This window comes from Desmodus rotundus, chromosome 12, assembly GCF_022682495.2.
Source record: "Desmodus rotundus isolate HL8 chromosome 12, HLdesRot8A.1, whole genome shotgun sequence".
Lineage (NCBI taxonomy): Eukaryota > Metazoa > Chordata > Mammalia > Chiroptera > Phyllostomidae > Desmodus > Desmodus rotundus.
In genome coordinates, this window is record NC_071398.1 from 63440847 (window position 1) to 63459695 (window position 18849).

Here is an 18849-nt window from a genome sequence, read left to right on the forward strand (position 1 = left end):
GCGTTATTTTGAACACATTCCTACAGTTAGGGAAAAAGTCTGGATGGGAAAACGTATTCTCATTTTTTTTAAAGGTTTGTCAAATCCTAAGTATAAGGTTGCATAAATTAGAGAAGTGTGCGTACCAGAGAACACGCCCCAAATCGTCGCTGTTCACCAACGCTTCCGTTCAGAAAGTCATTGACAATTTCGTCGTCACTTTAGGTTTTACCTAAGACTCTTTTAATATATATTGGTCCTTGATAAAGATATTCGGAGATGATTGATTACGATGAAGCACACAGATAAAATTACTGTGTTTTGATACCACTCGTGCCTGGAGACGTACGTGTTCAGCTAATTGAACACTACAGTGATGTTAGTTTAAAACCAATTTTATTGAGCACCTGTTGTGTGCTACAACAAACAGGTAGTAATATTTCATCCAAGTTACGCCTTCATTTGGCTTCCCAATGAAAAATAGTGGAAAACGCATGCTCTTTAAGTATTTCGTGCTTCTGAAAGTTAGACTTTTTGATATTAAAAATAAGTCACGTCATTTCGGAGAATCCTTTGTAATAATTACCCACTAACTTATTTGTTACATAAAATTAGATTTGAAAGATCAGACATCCTTAAAATGTCAGATCCATATTCATATAGAAAAAATTAGACTAGTGCCTCTGATTGGTTGAATATAAATTGCACGTGTTTACACAGAACCTTTGAAATGAAGAAAGTGCTACCAAAATATAGCTATTTTGTTGATTATTATTCTAGCTTTGGTAATTGCATAACTTTGGTTAAAATGTATCAGGAATGTAGTTGAACATCTTGTTAGTTTATATATACAAATAAAAGTGATCACAGTCATTATTTACTTTATTTTATTCTCTTAAATATAAATTCTTTTCTTACTTCTCCGATTTCCCACAACATTTGGGAAGATGTACAAGGTAAACTCCCTTTTAGGCAAAAATAACTCCAAGGGAATTGTCGCAAGCAGTAATTTTGTACTGCAAGCACAAGGTGAGATTTTTAAAAACTTTTTACAGTAAATTCTGGCAGTGTAGACATGTAATTGAGATCCAATTCTTACAAATCTTTTAAAGTTTATATTTATGTAGAAAAATCAAATAAAAATAACTTCCAAAAATGAAAAGTCTGTGCCCAAACTGTTTCTCCTACAGCATTCTCTACATAAGCTCAAGTGTCGAACTCTTTCTGCTGTTTCCAACCCAATATAAATGAGGGTAAACCTAAAACTGCACTTATTTTCAGGAAGGCAATGCACAATTGCCCTGTCTGCACTGGCGGCATCACGAATACAGAGCACTGACTAGCTAGCCGTGTTCTGGTCATACTTCTTTGCAGGGCACCTGTAGACTACAGTCCAAAGTTGCGTTAAATGTTCCAACTTGGTGGTGGGTTCCTTGGTCCTTTGGGTTTTGAAAAACGATTTGCAAAACCTGGGAACAAAAATAAAGTTGAAGGTGAAAAGGAGGAAGGGATTAGAATGTACAAATTGCCAATACTAAAAACGGGATGCAGAGTACAGAACAGGGAATATAGTCAATAATATTGTAATAACTGCGTGATGTCAGATGGATGTTAGCCTTCTAAGGGGTGATCACTTCGTAAGTTATAGAAATGTCTAATCACTATTTGTACACCTGGAACTAATATAATATTGTATATCGATTGTTATTGAAAAAAACATAAATAGTTTAAATAAAATTGAAAAAAGATTTTTATATAGAAATAGATACATGGATTTTAGAGTATATTATTATATATGCAAATACATGGATTTTTTCAAGAGGTTAGGCAGCATCTTTAATCAATTTAGTAATAGCATTATTACTGTTACTAGTAGTAGTAGTAATTAATGCTTCACCGATAACAATAGAATACTAATATTTTCAATGCGTAGAACGCTTACTAATTTAATAATGGTAATAATTAGATGAAGAAACCTGGTATAATAGCCTTTGGTAGTTCAGCACATACCCTTTTGTTTCAACTTTGTGGAGATATTACTGATACATAACACACAGGGTGTGGCAAAAGGAGGTTTACAGTTGTGAGAACATGAAAGAGTTTATTCTTCGATTTATTAATTATTGTGTTATTTTCCATGTGACCTGCTTTTGCCCCACCCTGCATGTAAGTTTAAGGTGCACAACACGGTGACTTGATACACATGTGTATCGCGAAATGATTACCACATTCAGGTTACTGAACACCTCCAATCCCCTCACATGAATTTTCTGTGCTGATTACATTGAAGGGTTACTCTCTCCACAACTTTTAAGTATAGGATGCAGCGCCGGCCAGTATTGGCTGGGCGGCGTCCTGTAGCTGAAAGGTTGCTGGTTTGAATCCCAGTCAGGGCACTTGACTAGGTTGTGGGTTCAATCCCTGACCAGGGCCCGTAGGAGAGGCACCCAGTCAGTGTTTCTCTGTCACATCACTGATTCTCTCCCTCTCCTTCCTCCTTTCCCCCCTCTAAGCCTGTCTTTGGAATTTTTTTTTTTAATAGATAATACAGTACTGTTGATTGTAGTTACCATTGCTGTACACGAGATCCCCGGAACTTACTCGTTTTAGAGCCGGAAGTTGGTGCCCTTCCACCAGCACCTCCCCATTCTCCCCACCCCCGCCCCGGCAACCACCATTCTACTCTGTATTTCTGTAGTTCAGGGTGTTGGGTGCCACTTATGAGTAAGGACATACATACAGTATTTGTCTTTCTCCGACTGACTGCACTTAGCATAATGCCTTCAAGTCCATCCATGCTATCACAAAAGGCGAGATTTCCTATTTTTTAATGGATAAATAATATTCATATACATAACTTTTCTCTATCCATTCATCTGTCGATGGACACTCAGGTTGTTTTGTGTGTTGCCTATTGTAAATAACGCAGTGAACACGGGGTGCAGGGCAGGTGTCTCTTTGAGACAATGATTTCATTTCCTTTGGGTATATACCTGAAAGTGGAAGTTCTGGGTCATCTGGCAGTTCTATTTTTAATTTTTTGAGGAAGTTGCATACTGTTTTCCATAGTGGCTGCATCACGTAATTTACATTTGCATCCACAGCCTCACCAACACTCGCCTCTTGTCTTTGGTGACACCCATTCTCACAGGTGTGAGATGGAATCTCACTGTGGTTCTGACTTGCATTTCCCTGATGCTTAGTGACGTTGAGCGTCTTTTCATGTCCGCTGTCCATTTACATGTGTATTTTGGGAAAAAAGAAGTCTACTTAAGTTCTTTGCCTATTTTTTATTCTGATTTTAAAAATAAAATCCTTTATCTACATCTTTTCACCCACTGCCCAGTCATCAATAAAACAAAACTGGGAAATTTCAATTACAGAAAAATAAGCACTATTGCTTTATAAAATTATGGTATTAAATGCACTTATACTTCTGCTTCAGCCCAGAAAGCCCTCAATTACTGAAAGACTATGTTCGAAAGGCTGAGAAAAAATAAAGTGGTGAACAATCCTGGAGAACTAAGTATGTAGTTAATCATTAATGTCTCTCCCTCCAACATTCCTCCCCCACCCACCCCAAAGAAGGAGGATTTGCACAATGAAGGCTTTTTCTGGCTTCTTTCGAAATATGAGACAAATAATGACACGGGTTCTTTGTCACTTCAGCAACACATGACTTCGCTTTTCTCTGTTGGAGGTATGTTTTCAAGGTACTCTTACACTTAGCACCTTTAGGGGTTCAAATTGAGCAATGAAAGATTTGAAATACAAAAGGAGAACAGAGAATGGTAAGTTCAAAGATATTCCTAAACCCTTAATTTCATCGTCTTGCAAAATTGTGGGTATAGCTACAGAATTCATGAAAGCATCGAATGAGGTATTTACTAAAGCATTCCGTACAAGGCCTGGCCCCTCACAGCCCAAGTGTTGCTTACATCTAACCCACTGCAAAACTATACCAGAGCTGGAAGAAAAGGAGGGGAGGAAAGAGGAAAAGAAGATAAAAAGATAAGAAGCCCAGTAAAATTTATTAATGGTGATGTTGAAAAAAATTGGGGGAGGAGGCGTACATCCTAGTTCACGTACACTTCATCCCTCTGAGTGGTAAAAAAGAAAATATATTTTGGACTAAAGAGTTTCACACAACAGTCACAAAATCATTCCCTCAGTCCACATAGCTTGATGGCGACCCAAGCGGACTGAGACAAGAAGGATGTAATGTGCAAGTGCTGAGCGTTTGACATTTGAGGGATGTCTACCTTCCGTCCTTTTCACCAATCAATTCTCAATAGTTTGGAACAGTAGTGAACTTATTTTTGCATGTAGGCCTGTTCCTGGAATATTAAAATGTTTATAAATGACTAAAATTTTTTAATTCAAATACTTTTTTAAGTGAAATATCCTTACAATTTATATTACCTCCTTATAAAAGAAAGCCAATGAGAAAGTTGTGCTGTTTTTTTTAATAGATACAGTGTCCAACTCTCAGGAGAAATGACACAGAGGCAGCTGTCTAATATTTTACCCCCATGTTAGACAAGAGTATTGTCAGGTTAGAATGGCTATGAGTTACTCACGTGGTATCCCTGGTTCAGGGAAAAAGAAGGAAGCAGGGAACATTTGTGTTCCAGGCAAAATTCGGCGCTTTTTTCATAATGTTCTATACGAATGTGTTCAACTAAATGATTTCATGAGAATGACTTCTTCTCATCCTAACTTCTTTTTATCTAACTATAACATTGCAAACCTTTGAGTTAATGTGATCCAAATAAAATTCACAGCCCAAGAAATAGGGTGAGACAGGGACCATAGCCCAGGAGTGGCAGAGATCACTACCCGCCCACCAAAATCTTGCCTTGCTGCTTCTTCAGAAATAGAATTGGAAACGGGCAACTGTACTATACTTCCCAGTGTCTTTTGCAATTTAGACATAGCACGTGTCTAAATTCTCAAGGGAACGTGAGCGATGCGATGCTGCCCCTTCCAGGGCAGTGCCTTAGGACCACCCCTCTTCCATGCTGCTCTCTCTTCTTGCCACCTGCCATCAGGATGCGGCAGCAGCCCAATTTTGACCACACCCCCCATAGGGACAATACCACAGAGCAGCAGTTCTCAAGGCGGGGTCCCCAGACCCTTTCAGGGAGTCCGTTCTTTGGTTAATAATAATTTTTAGTAGTAATGTCCTACATTAACTGCTGCACTTATTACGAAAAATATGTATAGTATACATGATGCCACCTTACATATACAATTATTTTAAGTTTAGAGCTGATACTGAAGGGTGATTGGACAAACAGTTCCTTTAAACTGTCAGAACTGCTTCAGCTCCTGCTGTTTGATGAGTTACACAAGGTAGCAACAACTGCTGGGGGTTTTAATCGCACTCCTGTATCTTTTATAACTTTGCTTAGATATGAACTGGAGTATTATGGCATCTCAGAATTTCTTTCATTTGGCTAGTCACATTCATTCGCTACATGCCAACATAGTCATTTGGTTACCTAATTTATTTTCTGCGAATGCTAGGTAATTTTATGTAAGAGAATATATAGTCTTATGTAAGATACTAAGCAGCAGTTGAGGTCAAAAATAAAAAGATAAATTGCGTGGAAAAGAACATGAATATAAGGACCTATACATGCAACCTCAAACCCGATTTAAAGTTGTTTCTCTTACACTGTAATGAATAATTTAGGTAAACTTTTTTTTAACTTTGCTGGATAAAACACACGTACCAAAATTCCGTAAGAAGCTGGAGTTATTCGACTGAACAGACTCTGCAGGCTTGTTTGGTGGGGAAGAGTTACAGAGACCTAGAAACGAAAGGAAAAAATGTAAGGGGAAGAACGACAAACTGAGATAACTGTATCGGGCCACGTAATTATTGAGCTGGAACATTTCCTTCAAAGTAATACTCTCAAACACACACATCAAATGTAACAAAACATAGATGCTTACCAGTAGGGCAACACTATAATCTCATTTGTGTGTGTATGTATTTTTAAAAGGTTTCTTTGCAAACAGGTTGTTTGTATAGTAAAACCCAACACGAAAGAAGGTCACTGGAGGTTTTATGAATGAGGGCCATTACATTGTGAAACAACTTTGGGGGGGCTTGCTTTCGAGTTCACCTCACTGCATTCCTACGGCTCACACACACTTTTCAATCATTTGTCCTCCACAGGGGTTCATGCACGGCAAAGTCTGCGATTTTTCTCACACTATTCTTTGCTCCTGGATTATCTTTCTTCACTTTCCATTATCGATGATTTTTCCCCCACTATAGACGATTCTAGTTAGGCCCAGAAACCCCCAAAAGCATTACGTTTCTTCGTTTTGCTACTTCAGCTACTTACAGACAGGCTTAAAATATACACAGGGGTGAGCATAAGTAGGTTGACAGCTGTGAGTACATGAAACAGAGTTTATTGTTTCATTATTTATTATCGAATTATTTGTTTGTATTTCAACTCTAAACCTACTTTTACCCACCCCTGTATTTCTCTTCCCAGTGCCTTCATAATTCATGTATCGGTTTCTGCCCAGTTTTGAAAACATGTTCCGTATTTTGTGGGAGCACTGTCTAGCAGTGAAAAAAGATAATTTCAGGTTTGTATAAACTTTATAAGAAACAGCACATAATTGGGAAAAAATGATTAAATAGTCGTCTTTTGTTTTCTTGTCAACAGTTTCAGGAAGCAGTATTAGGACATACCTAATCCTAGGATTCTAGAAACACCTCCCCAGTCCTGGAGGTACTTGAGTGTGAGTCACTATGGTGCATGCTGAATTTCAATCAGATTCAATTAAAATGTATTTATTGAGTACCTGCTATGTGCCACGCACTGGGCTAGGCACTGACAATAGGGACAGGCATAAGAAGTGGGAGCAGGTGAGAAAGTTCAGGAGATACCAATCATCGTGTCGGTTGCATATAAGCTGAGAGTTATACACATCCCTCAGAAAGAGAACAATTGTTCCAAAAGAGAATACCGTTTTCTACAACAGGAGATTAAGATTCTGCATCTATGTCAGAGAGAACCATTATTTTACATATTGGTTTGTCATAGGTATTTTTTATGCCACCTGCCCAGCATTAATTCCTCCTACCTCTGATAATAGAACTTGCATTTTCCTTTAGGAAATCACCTGTCCCCAGTTTTCAGCTCCCCACTTCTGGTGGAGCTGATTCTACCTTCAGATGACCTGGGACTAGGGCTGATTTTCAAGCAGGACTTTGCCGTGGTCACACCAGTTTTTGAGGCCTGACCTTGTTCGTGACTGGTCAGTGTCCACGAATAACAATTGTTAAATATGAGGTATGACACCACCCTCCTGGACCAGAGCATGGAATATACTGGCAATAACTGGTTCAGGACCCGCTTCGACTGTAAAGCAGTAAGAGAGCCGGGCTAAAGGGGGAAGCACACCGAGTCAGTAGTCACGAGCCATCTGGAGGGGAAGAGGACACACAGGCAAGTATAGGCAGATAGGGCTAAAGCTTCAGCATCCGTTTCGGAGCTAGAAATTGTTCTTCATTTAAGGGGAAAAGAGCAGAGGGTGAAGGCAGCTGAGAAGTAGAATTAGCCTCCATCTGGATTGTGACCTGGGAGCTCTCACTTAGATATAAGACTCAGTCCGCAGAGAGTCCCATGACTCCATCTGTGCCAACCCACGTCTACCTCAAGTTTCTGTGTCTTTATCTGATATCCCCAAGACAGGATTGGACCTGGAGAAAGAAGGGTTTTGGTTTGGCTTGGTTTTTAGAAAAAGAAACCTGGGTGTTTTAAAAGCTAAGCTGATCAAATCAATCTTTGGCTGGCTCTTCAAGCCACTCATTTCTTTGCTTTTAACTGTTTGATTCTCGTGTTTTATACTATACTTTCCTCCTCTCGGCATGTTTACATTCTCTTTTGGCTGGCTTTAGCCGTCATACTTTTCCATCACACTTTAGCCATCGGCTGAGAAACCAGTTCATTTTGGAGATGAAGACTAGAACAATTTTATGGACAGAAAGATAGAGTGAAAACTCGGAAGAAGGGTAAGATTCAGCTACAATCTTTTCACGCTTATAATACCTTAGGTAAGTTTTCTCAGTGTTCCTCATGCCTCCCTATGACACCAAGCAGCTGTGTGGTCCTGGGTGATGAATCAAGTGCATCAAAGCTATAAAAACTGTATCACCACGTTTTGTGTGCTTTGTAGTTGTAAATAAGGTTTTCTAAGATAATCGAGTTCCCATAGTTTCAGTAGTCCTTGGGTTTTGTTTTCATCACAGTTTAGCAAAATAGTAAGCAACAGACTCACTATTGCTAATAATACTTGGTAAAAATAGAAATGTGTCAATACTTTATTTCATTAAATCAACACATTTGTCTCACAATATGCTTTGCTGTGACTGTTTTCAAAGAAAACACATTTGAGGTTAGACTGCTGGGAATTTTAAACAGTACATTTGGATAACAGCATCTTAGGATGAGTAGAAAGTGCCAAACATCTTTGTATTATTCCAGTCCGTCACAGGAGCCCCCCCACCCCATCACCTTACGCCCTGCTCAGCATTATCCCTGTGGAACGCAGCACAGCACAAGGTTGGGGAGTGACCCAATCCATAGCACCTAGCAAGCCTCTGTTGAGGAAGTATATTAACTTTTTCACGGAGTGGTTACGTAACGAAGAATTAAACAATTATAAAAGCAGTGCATATGTTCTAAAAAAATAAGTGTAAAGATGCTTACTCTTTTTCACGTTCCGCAAAATTTTCAAACTCTACAGAAATGAAGAAAAGGAAAATGTTAATTTTTGTGTGTGAAATCCAAAATACTTTAATCAAGTAGAAATACAGACTTCAGTCAAAAGGATAAATTTCCTTTATTGTTTTTTAAATTGTATTTTTTTATTCATTTTTAGAGAGGGGAAGGGAGGGAGAAAGAGAGGGAGAGACATGTTAATGTGTGGTTGCCTCTCACGTGCCCCCTACTGGGAACCTGGCCCGCAACCAAGGCATGTGCCCTGACTGGGAATCCAACCGCAACCCTTTGGCTCGCAGGCCAGCACTCAACGCACTGAGCCACACCAGCCAGGGCAGGATTAATTTCCTTTAAAAATAGCCATCAAAATACACAAAACTATTTTTCCATCTTGCCACTTTTAATGCAGTGCAAAGTCTCCACTTGATTTCGTCTTGCTATTTTGCCCACCCATCTGAGAATCACACTGTGAATTTAGAAATAGTTCTATCGGACCACGAGGAAAAAACAGAGTTCCCTACTTCTCCTTTTTGGGACTATTCGAGAACCCACACGGCTCCTGAAGACAGCTGTGATCCACAGCCACTGCCGTTCTGGCCAAGGAGTTTTGTCAGTCATACTCGGCCCTCAGTTTACTAAGGTCCCATCCACGCTGTGAGCCACGCTCCTCCCTTCTCTTTCCTTACAGCAAACCATGTCCTCTGTGCCCTTCATCGTGGAGTGTCTAGCTTGTCTCTTCTGGGAAGCTACCCAGATTTCTCTTCTCCGCATACCCTCAGCTTGTGTGTTTAATCTGTCCCATGGTATTCAATTCTCCCTGACAGTTTCCGAGTGGTTTCTTACACAGGCATGCCGTCGTAACCATAACCTGTACTCTTTTCGAGGGCAGGTGGGTGTCCTTTATGGCATTTGTTTTCCTAACACACCTAACAGAAATGTAGTCTTCTATATACTAGATCTTTAATAAATTCTTTTTTTGAAAAAATTTTTAGATTTTTTAAATAGATCATTTATGTATAATTCAAACTCTCTTAGTAGAAACGCGACCATTCTCGGGCGATGGGCACACGATGCAGTGTGCAGGTGATGTTTGTTACGTTGTGCGCTGGAGACCTGGGCGGCTTTGTGAACCGATGTCACCCCAGTAAATTCAATTACAAAATTTTTAACGCTAGCGTTCTTGTTGTCTGTCTACCCAGTTTCTAACCCTCCTCATACAGATACCCATTGTAGCCTTCCAGAGTTATGTATAAATATACAATACAGATTCCATTTTGTTCCTTTTAAGCAAAAGTTAATTCATATGTAAATATAGTGAGAAAGTCCTCATTTTTTAGCTGCATAGTATTCCATTGTCTGCACATACCATGATTTATTTAATCAATTTCCCTAATGATTAATGCTTATGTTGTTCCCAATAGTCTGCTTTTACAAATAATACCACAGTAAATAGCCTGGATACAGTTCATTTCATGTAGGTACGTACATATTTGAGGGGTAAATTTCTAGAAGTGGATCAAGGGTATATGCATTTGATAGATATCGCTAAGTTGTCCTCCCCAGAAATTCTACCACCTTGACGTTCCCACCAGCAATGCAGGCGTGTGCTCCTGTCCCTGCGAGCATGTAGTCAAACTTTGGAATTTGCCATTCCGACCACTGAAAACCAGCATGTCACAGTGTTCTTAATTTGCATTTCTCTTATTATGAGTGAGGTTGAACATATCGAATGTTTAATGGGTAGATCGTGAATACTTATTTTGGTTTAAACGATCTCATCTCTTTTTTTTGCCCATTTTTCTACTAGGGTTCTTATTTTCTATGAATTCTAGGAATCTTTATACATTAAAGAAATAACTCCTTAGCTACAATGCCAGATGCAGATGTTTTTCTCCAATTTGTCCTCTGTCTTTTGATTTTTAAGGTGATTTTAGTTTCACCATGCAGAAATTTTCCATTTTATTTAAGAGAATGTATTTTCCGTTTTATTTAGGAACCTCTTCTTATGGTTCCTGGATTCTGAGTCATATATAGTTCATTCCCACTCACAGGTTGTAAAGTAATCTTTGCAAGTTTGTGGGGTTTTTTAGTACTTTTGGGGGTTGGTTTTCTTTGTTCATTTGTTTCTTGTTTTGTTTTTTTTTAAAAAAAAACATTTAAACATTTTACCCTCCTAGACTACATTCTGGTACAGCTGTGAAGCACAGATCCTAGCTTTTTCTTCAGGTGTGGATTCAGTTCATCCCACAACACTCACTAAGACACCCATCTTTAACTGCATACCAAATGCCTGCACATGCTTCAGTCTATTTCTGGACTCCCCGTCCTGCTCTGCTGTTGTGTGTTTTCTTCATACATCAATATCATACTATTTTAATTATTGGGGCTTTACAATGTTTTCCTAGCTGGTAAGGCTACCCTCCTTCCACTGTTTATACATTTATTTTCACTTTTTTCCACTTTTCTGGCCATTCTTGCTCTTTTCATCCTCCATATGAACTTTGGAATCAGTTTGTCTCATTCCAGAACAAAAAAAAAGTTGATGGTTTTATTGGGCAGGTTTAAACTAAGCTGTATTTTTTTTTCTTTTTGGTTTCCTTCTATTAATTTTGAAAGCCGTAAGACCAACCATTTCCGTGAAGATATATAATCTAATTTTTCATCTTAATGCTGGCAGCTGGCGGGGGTGGGGAACAAAGGGGGCACACTTTCAGTAATGAGAGGCTTCCGGCACGTTTCCATAAACTCCCATCTTCGTTACCTTACTCCTTGTGAAACTTTTTCCAGGGGTCTTCAGTGTCTGTTTTGAAGATGTTGAATTTTCCATGGCGTTAGGACAGCTAGCAGAATGAATCTCCATGGGCTGAGCCTGCATACCTAAAATAAATAAATAAATAAATAAATAAATAAATAAATAAATAAATAAATAAATAAAATAAAAGTGTTTTGTTACATAGCGGCTTAAGCTTTCGGGTTTTATACAGATATATATTCAGTAATCTTTGCTTGGAGTGTTTATGCATTGTTTTTACAATACATTATGGGATTTTGAAATGTATTATTCTTATCTTATTTAATCATTCCTTGTACCTTTCTCATTTAGGTCCTGCTTTATCGTTAACCTTTTAACAGCCTTGTTTCTAGAACTTTTTGGAGAAAGTGTTGCCACTTACAGTCTTCATCGGCAAGTACGAAGGACTCTGGGGTTCTTTCTGGGAGCGGAGGTGGGGGAGAAGAGCGGTCTTCTTGCAGGTCTGCAAGGAGAAGAGTGTGCGGCAAACTAAACACCCATCACTTAAAAGTCAAGGTCAAGACCCCTTTTGGGTTTTGTGTGACTTTCCCGTTTATTTACTTATTTACTTATTTATTTATTGTATTTTTTTCCATTCCCATTTACCCCCTTTTACCCTCGTCCACCTCCACCCACACTCCTCCCCACCCTTTCCAGTCTTTCATTATGCACCTACAACAACCAAATAAAAACTGATCTGAACGCGGACTGGAGCCTCGAGAACTTTGTTCTGCTAGCTCTCTAACCACTGAGCCTCTGATTGATTACAAACTCGTAAGCTCATTTACAAAAGTGGTTTTCCAAAGAAGCTGAACCGGAAGTTAATTTAGCTCCTAGTTCTCACTAGCATCTTGTAGAGCAGGCTGGGGAAAGAGGAACACTGGTCAGTGAAACCACAGGGAGGCAAACAGCCAAATCCAGAACACTAGCACTCTTTACGAATGGCCCGCTCTCCGCATGACAAATAAAATGGCATGACAAAATGTAAAAAGGAAGGAGACCTGTTACAAATTTTAAAAGATGTAAGAAACACATAAACCAAATACAATGTGTAGACTTTGTTTGAATCCAGGTTCAAATAAACCTACGGTGAAATGGCAGTGTTAAGACAGTTTGAGAAAACTGAACATGTCTGGGTATCAGGTAATATTAAGAAACTAGTTGATTTTATTGGTGTCATAATGCTACCATAGTAGGTTTAAAATAAGTGTTGAAATTTTTCATAATGGGACTATTTTCCCCTGATATAAGTCCTAGAGATACAAATGCTGCTCTGTCAGCAGAGGCCCTTATCACACAGTGCTGAGTATAACGATAGACTACATGAATGTCTCCTGAAAATGAAAATGGGGGTAAGGGCCAGTTTCACCTGCCATTGGTCATTTGGTTTTTTAGGCCTTCGCTTTTGTCTAGAAAGCAAGTTCTCTCGTTTATCCCTGTGCCCTGGGTAAAATGCAAAAGTAAAGGACGACACCGCACTTGTTTCTGGCACCTAACACAGCAAGTGGCATGCAGTAGGCATTTAATGAACATTTGATAACAACGTTGGGTAGCTTATCATCTAGTTCGCTACTAGAAAACACTCTGAGAACTTTCAGTTAACAATAAACTTCCACATATCTTCCTAAAATACCATTTTAATCTGGATACTGCCCCGATGAAGGACCTGCAATGCTTCCTACTCGCTGCACTAAATCTACATTCTTCTGCCTGACTCGCTGTGTGATAAAACGCAGGTGACAAACTCTGCTGTGACTGATGGAGTACGCTCACAGTGCTGTACAGCCAGCGCCGCGATCTAATTCCAAAACATTCTCACCACCCCGAAGGACATCAGAGTCCGCACTCCGTTAGTGGTCTCTCCCCGTTCCCTCCAGGGAAGACTGGCAACCACGAGTCTGCTTTCTCCACAGAGTCGCCTGTTCTGGCTATTTCATCTGCCTTGCTTCTGTCCTTCAGAATCTCCCCATATTTTACCTAGCCCAATTTATCGCCCGTACTTCCCAGAGGAGAGCCTCCGTTGCGGTTAAATTCACCGGCTCACCACTCGTCCTGCTGATTTCCCCTTTGGCGTCACTGTGACCCCGCCCCCTGCCCCTGGCGTTCCTCCTCCACCACCGGGCACCCACAGTCTGGGGTTTCTTTCTTCTCCCCAGGGAAGCCTCCCCTGAGCCGTGCAGTGACACCCTCCTTCTTTCCTAGACTCCGGGTGACTGTAAGCACAGCCACACCGATGACCGCTGCGTCGTTCCAGATGAGTGTTGACTCTGTCTACCCGACTTCAGTGTGACCCTTGCCAGTGCCCTTCCCTTCTCTCTCTTTTTCTCAAGCAAAATTTTCAAATATACTTCAAAGTAGAGAAATTAGTACAATGAACCTCCACAACCTCAGTTCAACAATTTTCACGATTTTTCCAGATTTGCTCAATCATATCCTTTTACCCTTTTATCTTTGCTAAATTATTTTAAAGCAAATCCTCTATGTTCTTCACAGCCTACCATTTTTTTACAGTCAATGTTATTTTGTATCAGTTCAGGTGAAGAGCGTGGTGGTTAGACAAGCATACACTGTACAAAGCGTTTCCCCTGATATGTCCCCACCCGGCCCCGTACATACTTATTACAATGTTATTGACTCTATTCCCTGTGCTGTACTTTACGTCCCTGTTAGTTATTATTTTGTAACTAACAATTTGCACTTTTAATCCCATTGCCTTTTTCACCCAGTCCCCAGTCCCCCTCCCCTCCGGTGACCAGCAGTCTGTTCTCTGCGTCTGTGAGCCTGTTTCAAGTTTGTTCATTTATTTTGTTCTTCAGATTGCACATGTAAGTGAAATCATTGGTGTTTGTCCTTCTAGAAGCACCCTTTCTTATACACCCTCCTAAAACGATATAAGGTACCCAGAGCTTGCCCAGGAAATGCTCACTTAATAATTATCGAATGAAAATTGTAACAGGTAACATTTAATGAGCGCTTATTATTTGACAATCTCTGTGCTTAAAGCTTCATGTGCATCATCGCACTTAATCCTCGTGGAAATCCTCTAAAAAAGGAGTTCTGGTATCCTCGTTTTATAAATGAGAGAAATGGATAGAATACATCATTTAACCAAGGTTGTGCTTTTTGATAACTATTGGAACTTCGGCGATTTGAATTAATGTCTGTCTGACACAGACGCCCCATTTTTAAACCTCTATGTTATCTACCTAGTTATGCACAATAATGACTACCATAAGGGAATATGTTAATATGAATAAATATGTTAAGGGCACCTACCACCTGTTATCGCGTATGGAAAGTACCTATCAGTGCCCAATAAACATTCGCTGTTGATGATGTTTTACAATGTCTAAGACAAGCAAAGCTCAGGGAAGCCCTGGTAAAGCAGCGGCAAGTTAAAGATCTAAACGGCCACAAAGAATTTTTAGAATCACCTTGTGAACAATGATGAAACCTATAAAATGAACTGCTGCAAAGGCGGAAGAGATACTACCTGAAATAGTTTTTTGAACAGGTTATATATCGAGGGGCAGATCCTAACATCCTGTCTTCACCCCACCCTTGACGAAACTCCTAGCCTGGGGGAACCAGAAATAAATCAATGAACAGTGGGCGCTATTCTGAGAACCCTGACACCTCCTGAGGTGGATCACTCTAAGCTTAATGAGCCATCCCTACATACAAATACTTAGGGCTAAAATCTCATCTAAAGCCAAGAGAATTTTTTTTACCTGAGTTGGGACGCTGGAGTTTTATACTCTAAAAGAAAAAAGGGAAAAGAAAGGAAAAGTGAAACAAGAACATGTACACAAATTTACAAGCTCAAAGCAATACGTGGCATTTTTGAAATTACGTTGCATATACCAGTAAGAGACAGCTATGAAATGTTGACCCTATTTTTTGTGACTTATAAGTGTGCTGGATTATAAAAAAAGCATCAACTCTTAAAGTAATTTTTGTATGTCAGGATGGTTGGTCCTAAACTGATCCTGTGTTGACCCATCTCCTCCCTACTCAGAACATTTCCCTGAAATGTTCACGGGTGGTAAGTTGTTGAAACTGAAGTTATTTCCTGGCACTGGAAAAGGAGGGGTTGTTCTTTGCTCTGGGAGTTATTAAGTGAAAGATCATTGATTGTAGCATATTTTTAACAATAATAATACCAATTAGTAGTAACTTAAAAGTATAATTCAAAAGGTAGAGAATATTTGCCTACCAGCATCGCAGTTGTAGGCATGCTTAAATGTTTTAGGTAATTACTTTTCTGATCTCTGAAATCGTAAGACAGTTGGTTCACAGAATATATACAAATGCATATCAGATGGTTGAAAGTGTAGATTTTTCTTCCAGAAGCAGAGAACATTATTCCAAGAGGCTTAACTCAGATACTATGGACATCTGTCACTCAGAAAAAAATTTCTCTCCATAAATACTTTATCACAGCTAACACGATACAGCCAAACAAGTGACTATTGCAAACAAGCTATCTACTTATGAAACATTTCTTTTTGCTTTAACTATCCTTCCAGAGTCAGCTCCAATGTTTCTACCTGACTAAGCCTTCCTTGACCACTTCCCACCTGAAGGGACTCCCACACTTTCAAACCTTCTGTCTTTCCCAGGGCATTGGTCCCATCTGCCTTGTGATGACGAACGGAGCAAAATACTCGTGTACACCTCCTGCATCTCCACTGCTAGACTCCAGATTTCTTAAGGGCAATAATCGGGTCTTACACATCTTTTTATCTACCACGTACCCTAGCAGATCATTTTGTAAGTGGGATCTGGTTAATGTCTATTGGTAATTAATAGGTGTTAGAAATACAAGGAGTAGGACTATAGTCTGTTGAATCCAAATGAGTAGAGTCAGAAAAAAAAAGTTATTGACCTTGCTTGGCCTAAGTCTCACAGGCTCATCGGGTTTGTCTGATTCAGATGTTCCACCCCACTCTAGTGGTCTTCCCATTTCTGTCATCACAGCTGAAGATAAAGACTTCGGAACAGTCAGTGGGACTTCTCCTGGAAGAGAGTAAATATGGTCCGAGTCTCCCAAGAGTTATAAATCTTCCTGAAAGCCACTGTTACTCAGCAATAGCACACAGAACATTGAAAGGACGTGAGACGTAACCCAGTTAATCCACACTTGGTTACACTTACTGAACTGTACTCACCAGCTTCCTCTTCCACAATAAAAGACTCAGGTGTCCGTTCCGGAAGTGGAGGGGGGATTTCATCATCTATTCTTGGGGAAGTTGCTATCCAAATGTCAGAAATATAATTATAATTTTTAATCAGGAAAATCCAAAGAAAATTATTACGTTCTAATCTTTATGTAAATCGCATCAAGCATCGTTACAATATTTAAGATGGCATCTGTTCACTCAAGGGAAAAGCAAAATAAATTCTCTCATCTTAAGTTGCAAACCCAGGAGGGTTTTGCTTCTTCAAAATGTGTTCTTTCTTTTAAAAGCTCCAACATATTTTGATTGAGTCACTGATTATCAGTTACCATATATGAAATATCATATTAATTAAATTACATAACTCCTGCCCCGATTGGTGTGGCTCAGTAGATTGGGCATCGTCCCGCAAACCAAAAGGTCAGCGGTTAGATTTCCGGTCAGGGCACATGCCTGGGTTGCAGTCCCAGTTCCCGGTGGGAGGGGAACGAGAGGAAACAGATGGATGTTTCTCTCACACATCAATGTTTCTCTCCCTCTTTCTCCCTCCCTTCCCCTTTCTCTAAAAATAAAAATGCAATCTTTTAATAAATGCAATTTTTTAAATTACATAATTATTTTTTGTTTCACATGGCATATACACTATAGCATCATAAAAGCACTTTAAGATTCAGTTACAAGCTAGGTTAAATCATAAAGATTTAGTATCTATAATTCATTTTACAAAGTGAAGACTATGTACGTTTTTTGGGTTTTTTTACAAAACACGGTTGTAACAGGGCTTTATTTTTTTCCCCCAGCCAAACCCACCTCCCTCCTTTGCCTCCACGCTCCCTCCCCCTTGGTTTTGAGGGTTTTCTGTATTTCTATAGACATACTCAGAATTTTTATAGAAAAAATGGAATGCTATTATAATAAACTGACACCAGAGGGCACACGTGTATGTTGCTCCAACCCCTGAAGATAAGGATTTATCTTTTAATATTGGTGCTCAGAGACCAGAACAGGGACAGGCTCACAGAAATGGAGACCACAGGGAGGGTTATCAGCGGGGAGGGGAGGGGGCAGAATGGGGGAAAAGGTACCGGGAGTAAGAAGTATTAATGGTAGGTACAAAATGGACAGGGGGAAGTTAAGAATAGTATAGGAGATGGAGAAGCCAAAGATCTTATATGTATGACCCATGGACATGAACTAAGGGGGGAGAAGGCTGGTGGGAGGGGTGGTGGGGGTGGAGGGGAATGAAAGGGAGAAAAAAAAATGGGACGACTGTAGTAACATACAAAAAAATGAAAAAAAGAAGAAAATTCCTTTAATTTACAAAACAAAATCAAAGTATATAAAATAACCTAATCAAAGAAGGAAGTAGACCCAGGTAAAATATTTTTGTAACAAAGCTACACATCTACACATCTATTAAGGCAGGGATGTCAAACTCATTTTCACCGGGGGCCACATCAGCCTCACGGTTGCCTTCAAAGGGCCAAAATAATTTTGGGACTGTATAACTGTAACTACTCCTTAACTAGTAATGAGTTGAAATTACATTTGGCCCTTTGAAGGCAACCCCGAGGCTGATGTGGCCCCCGGTGAAAATGAGTTTGACAGCCCTGTATTAAGGAACTGTACAACAATGTTACAAAGTAAAAGCTCTACTTCTTATTCAGGTGGAATATTTTTTATAAATTTCTGATAATCTACCTAAGAGAGTTAAACTTACTCTTTGCTCTCCTTCTCTTCTTCCACATCAAACTATTATAATTTTCTCTAACAAGATATTTACTTCTAATATCAAACCACTCGGTAAAACAGTATGCGTAATAGGCAAAAATCTCGAAGTATTATGTATGAACGTGAAGTAGTATGTGTGATTAAAATCCTACACAGAATATAGAAAACATATTCTCATCTAATAAGTTATCACAAAAAGGCAGGAGAAACTTCAGCGCTCTTCCTCCAACTGCCTCATCAAGAGACCACCACCCTTAGCTGCATGTTCAGCTCAGTGTAGCCACGTGGTTGTGCAGCAAAAATTCCGAGTGACCGTGTGGTGCCGCTGATCAGATCTGTCCCTGTGTTCTTTCGGAAGTTGCTTCTGTAGCCTAAGGGTGAGTTGTGGGCCTTTGACATACATTCCCAGGACTGA

The 18849-nt window shown here is 39.6% G+C and overlaps 1 protein-coding gene across 1 annotated transcript in view; it reads right to left on the reverse strand.

Moving 5' to 3' along the window:
• Nucleotides 1-365: 365 nt before the first annotated feature.
• PTPN22 (protein tyrosine phosphatase non-receptor type 22) overlaps nucleotides 366-18849 on the reverse strand; it is a 47772-nt gene continuing 29288 nt past the window's right edge. Inside the window, exons 14-21 of the mRNA XM_045203477.3 lie at nucleotides 16695-16778; nucleotides 16412-16542; nucleotides 15255-15282; nucleotides 11906-11986; nucleotides 11494-11609; nucleotides 8721-8751; nucleotides 5718-5795; nucleotides 366-1448 (exon numbers count right to left, since the gene is read on the reverse strand). Of these exons, the coding sequence (XP_045059412.2) occupies nucleotides 1384-1448; nucleotides 5718-5795; nucleotides 8721-8751; nucleotides 11494-11609; nucleotides 11906-11986; nucleotides 15255-15282; nucleotides 16412-16542; nucleotides 16695-16778 (614 nt within the window). The 3' untranslated portion in view covers nucleotides 366-1383. The remainder of the gene's footprint in view (nucleotides 1449-5717; nucleotides 5796-8720; nucleotides 8752-11493; nucleotides 11610-11905; nucleotides 11987-15254; nucleotides 15283-16411; nucleotides 16543-16694; nucleotides 16779-18849) is intronic.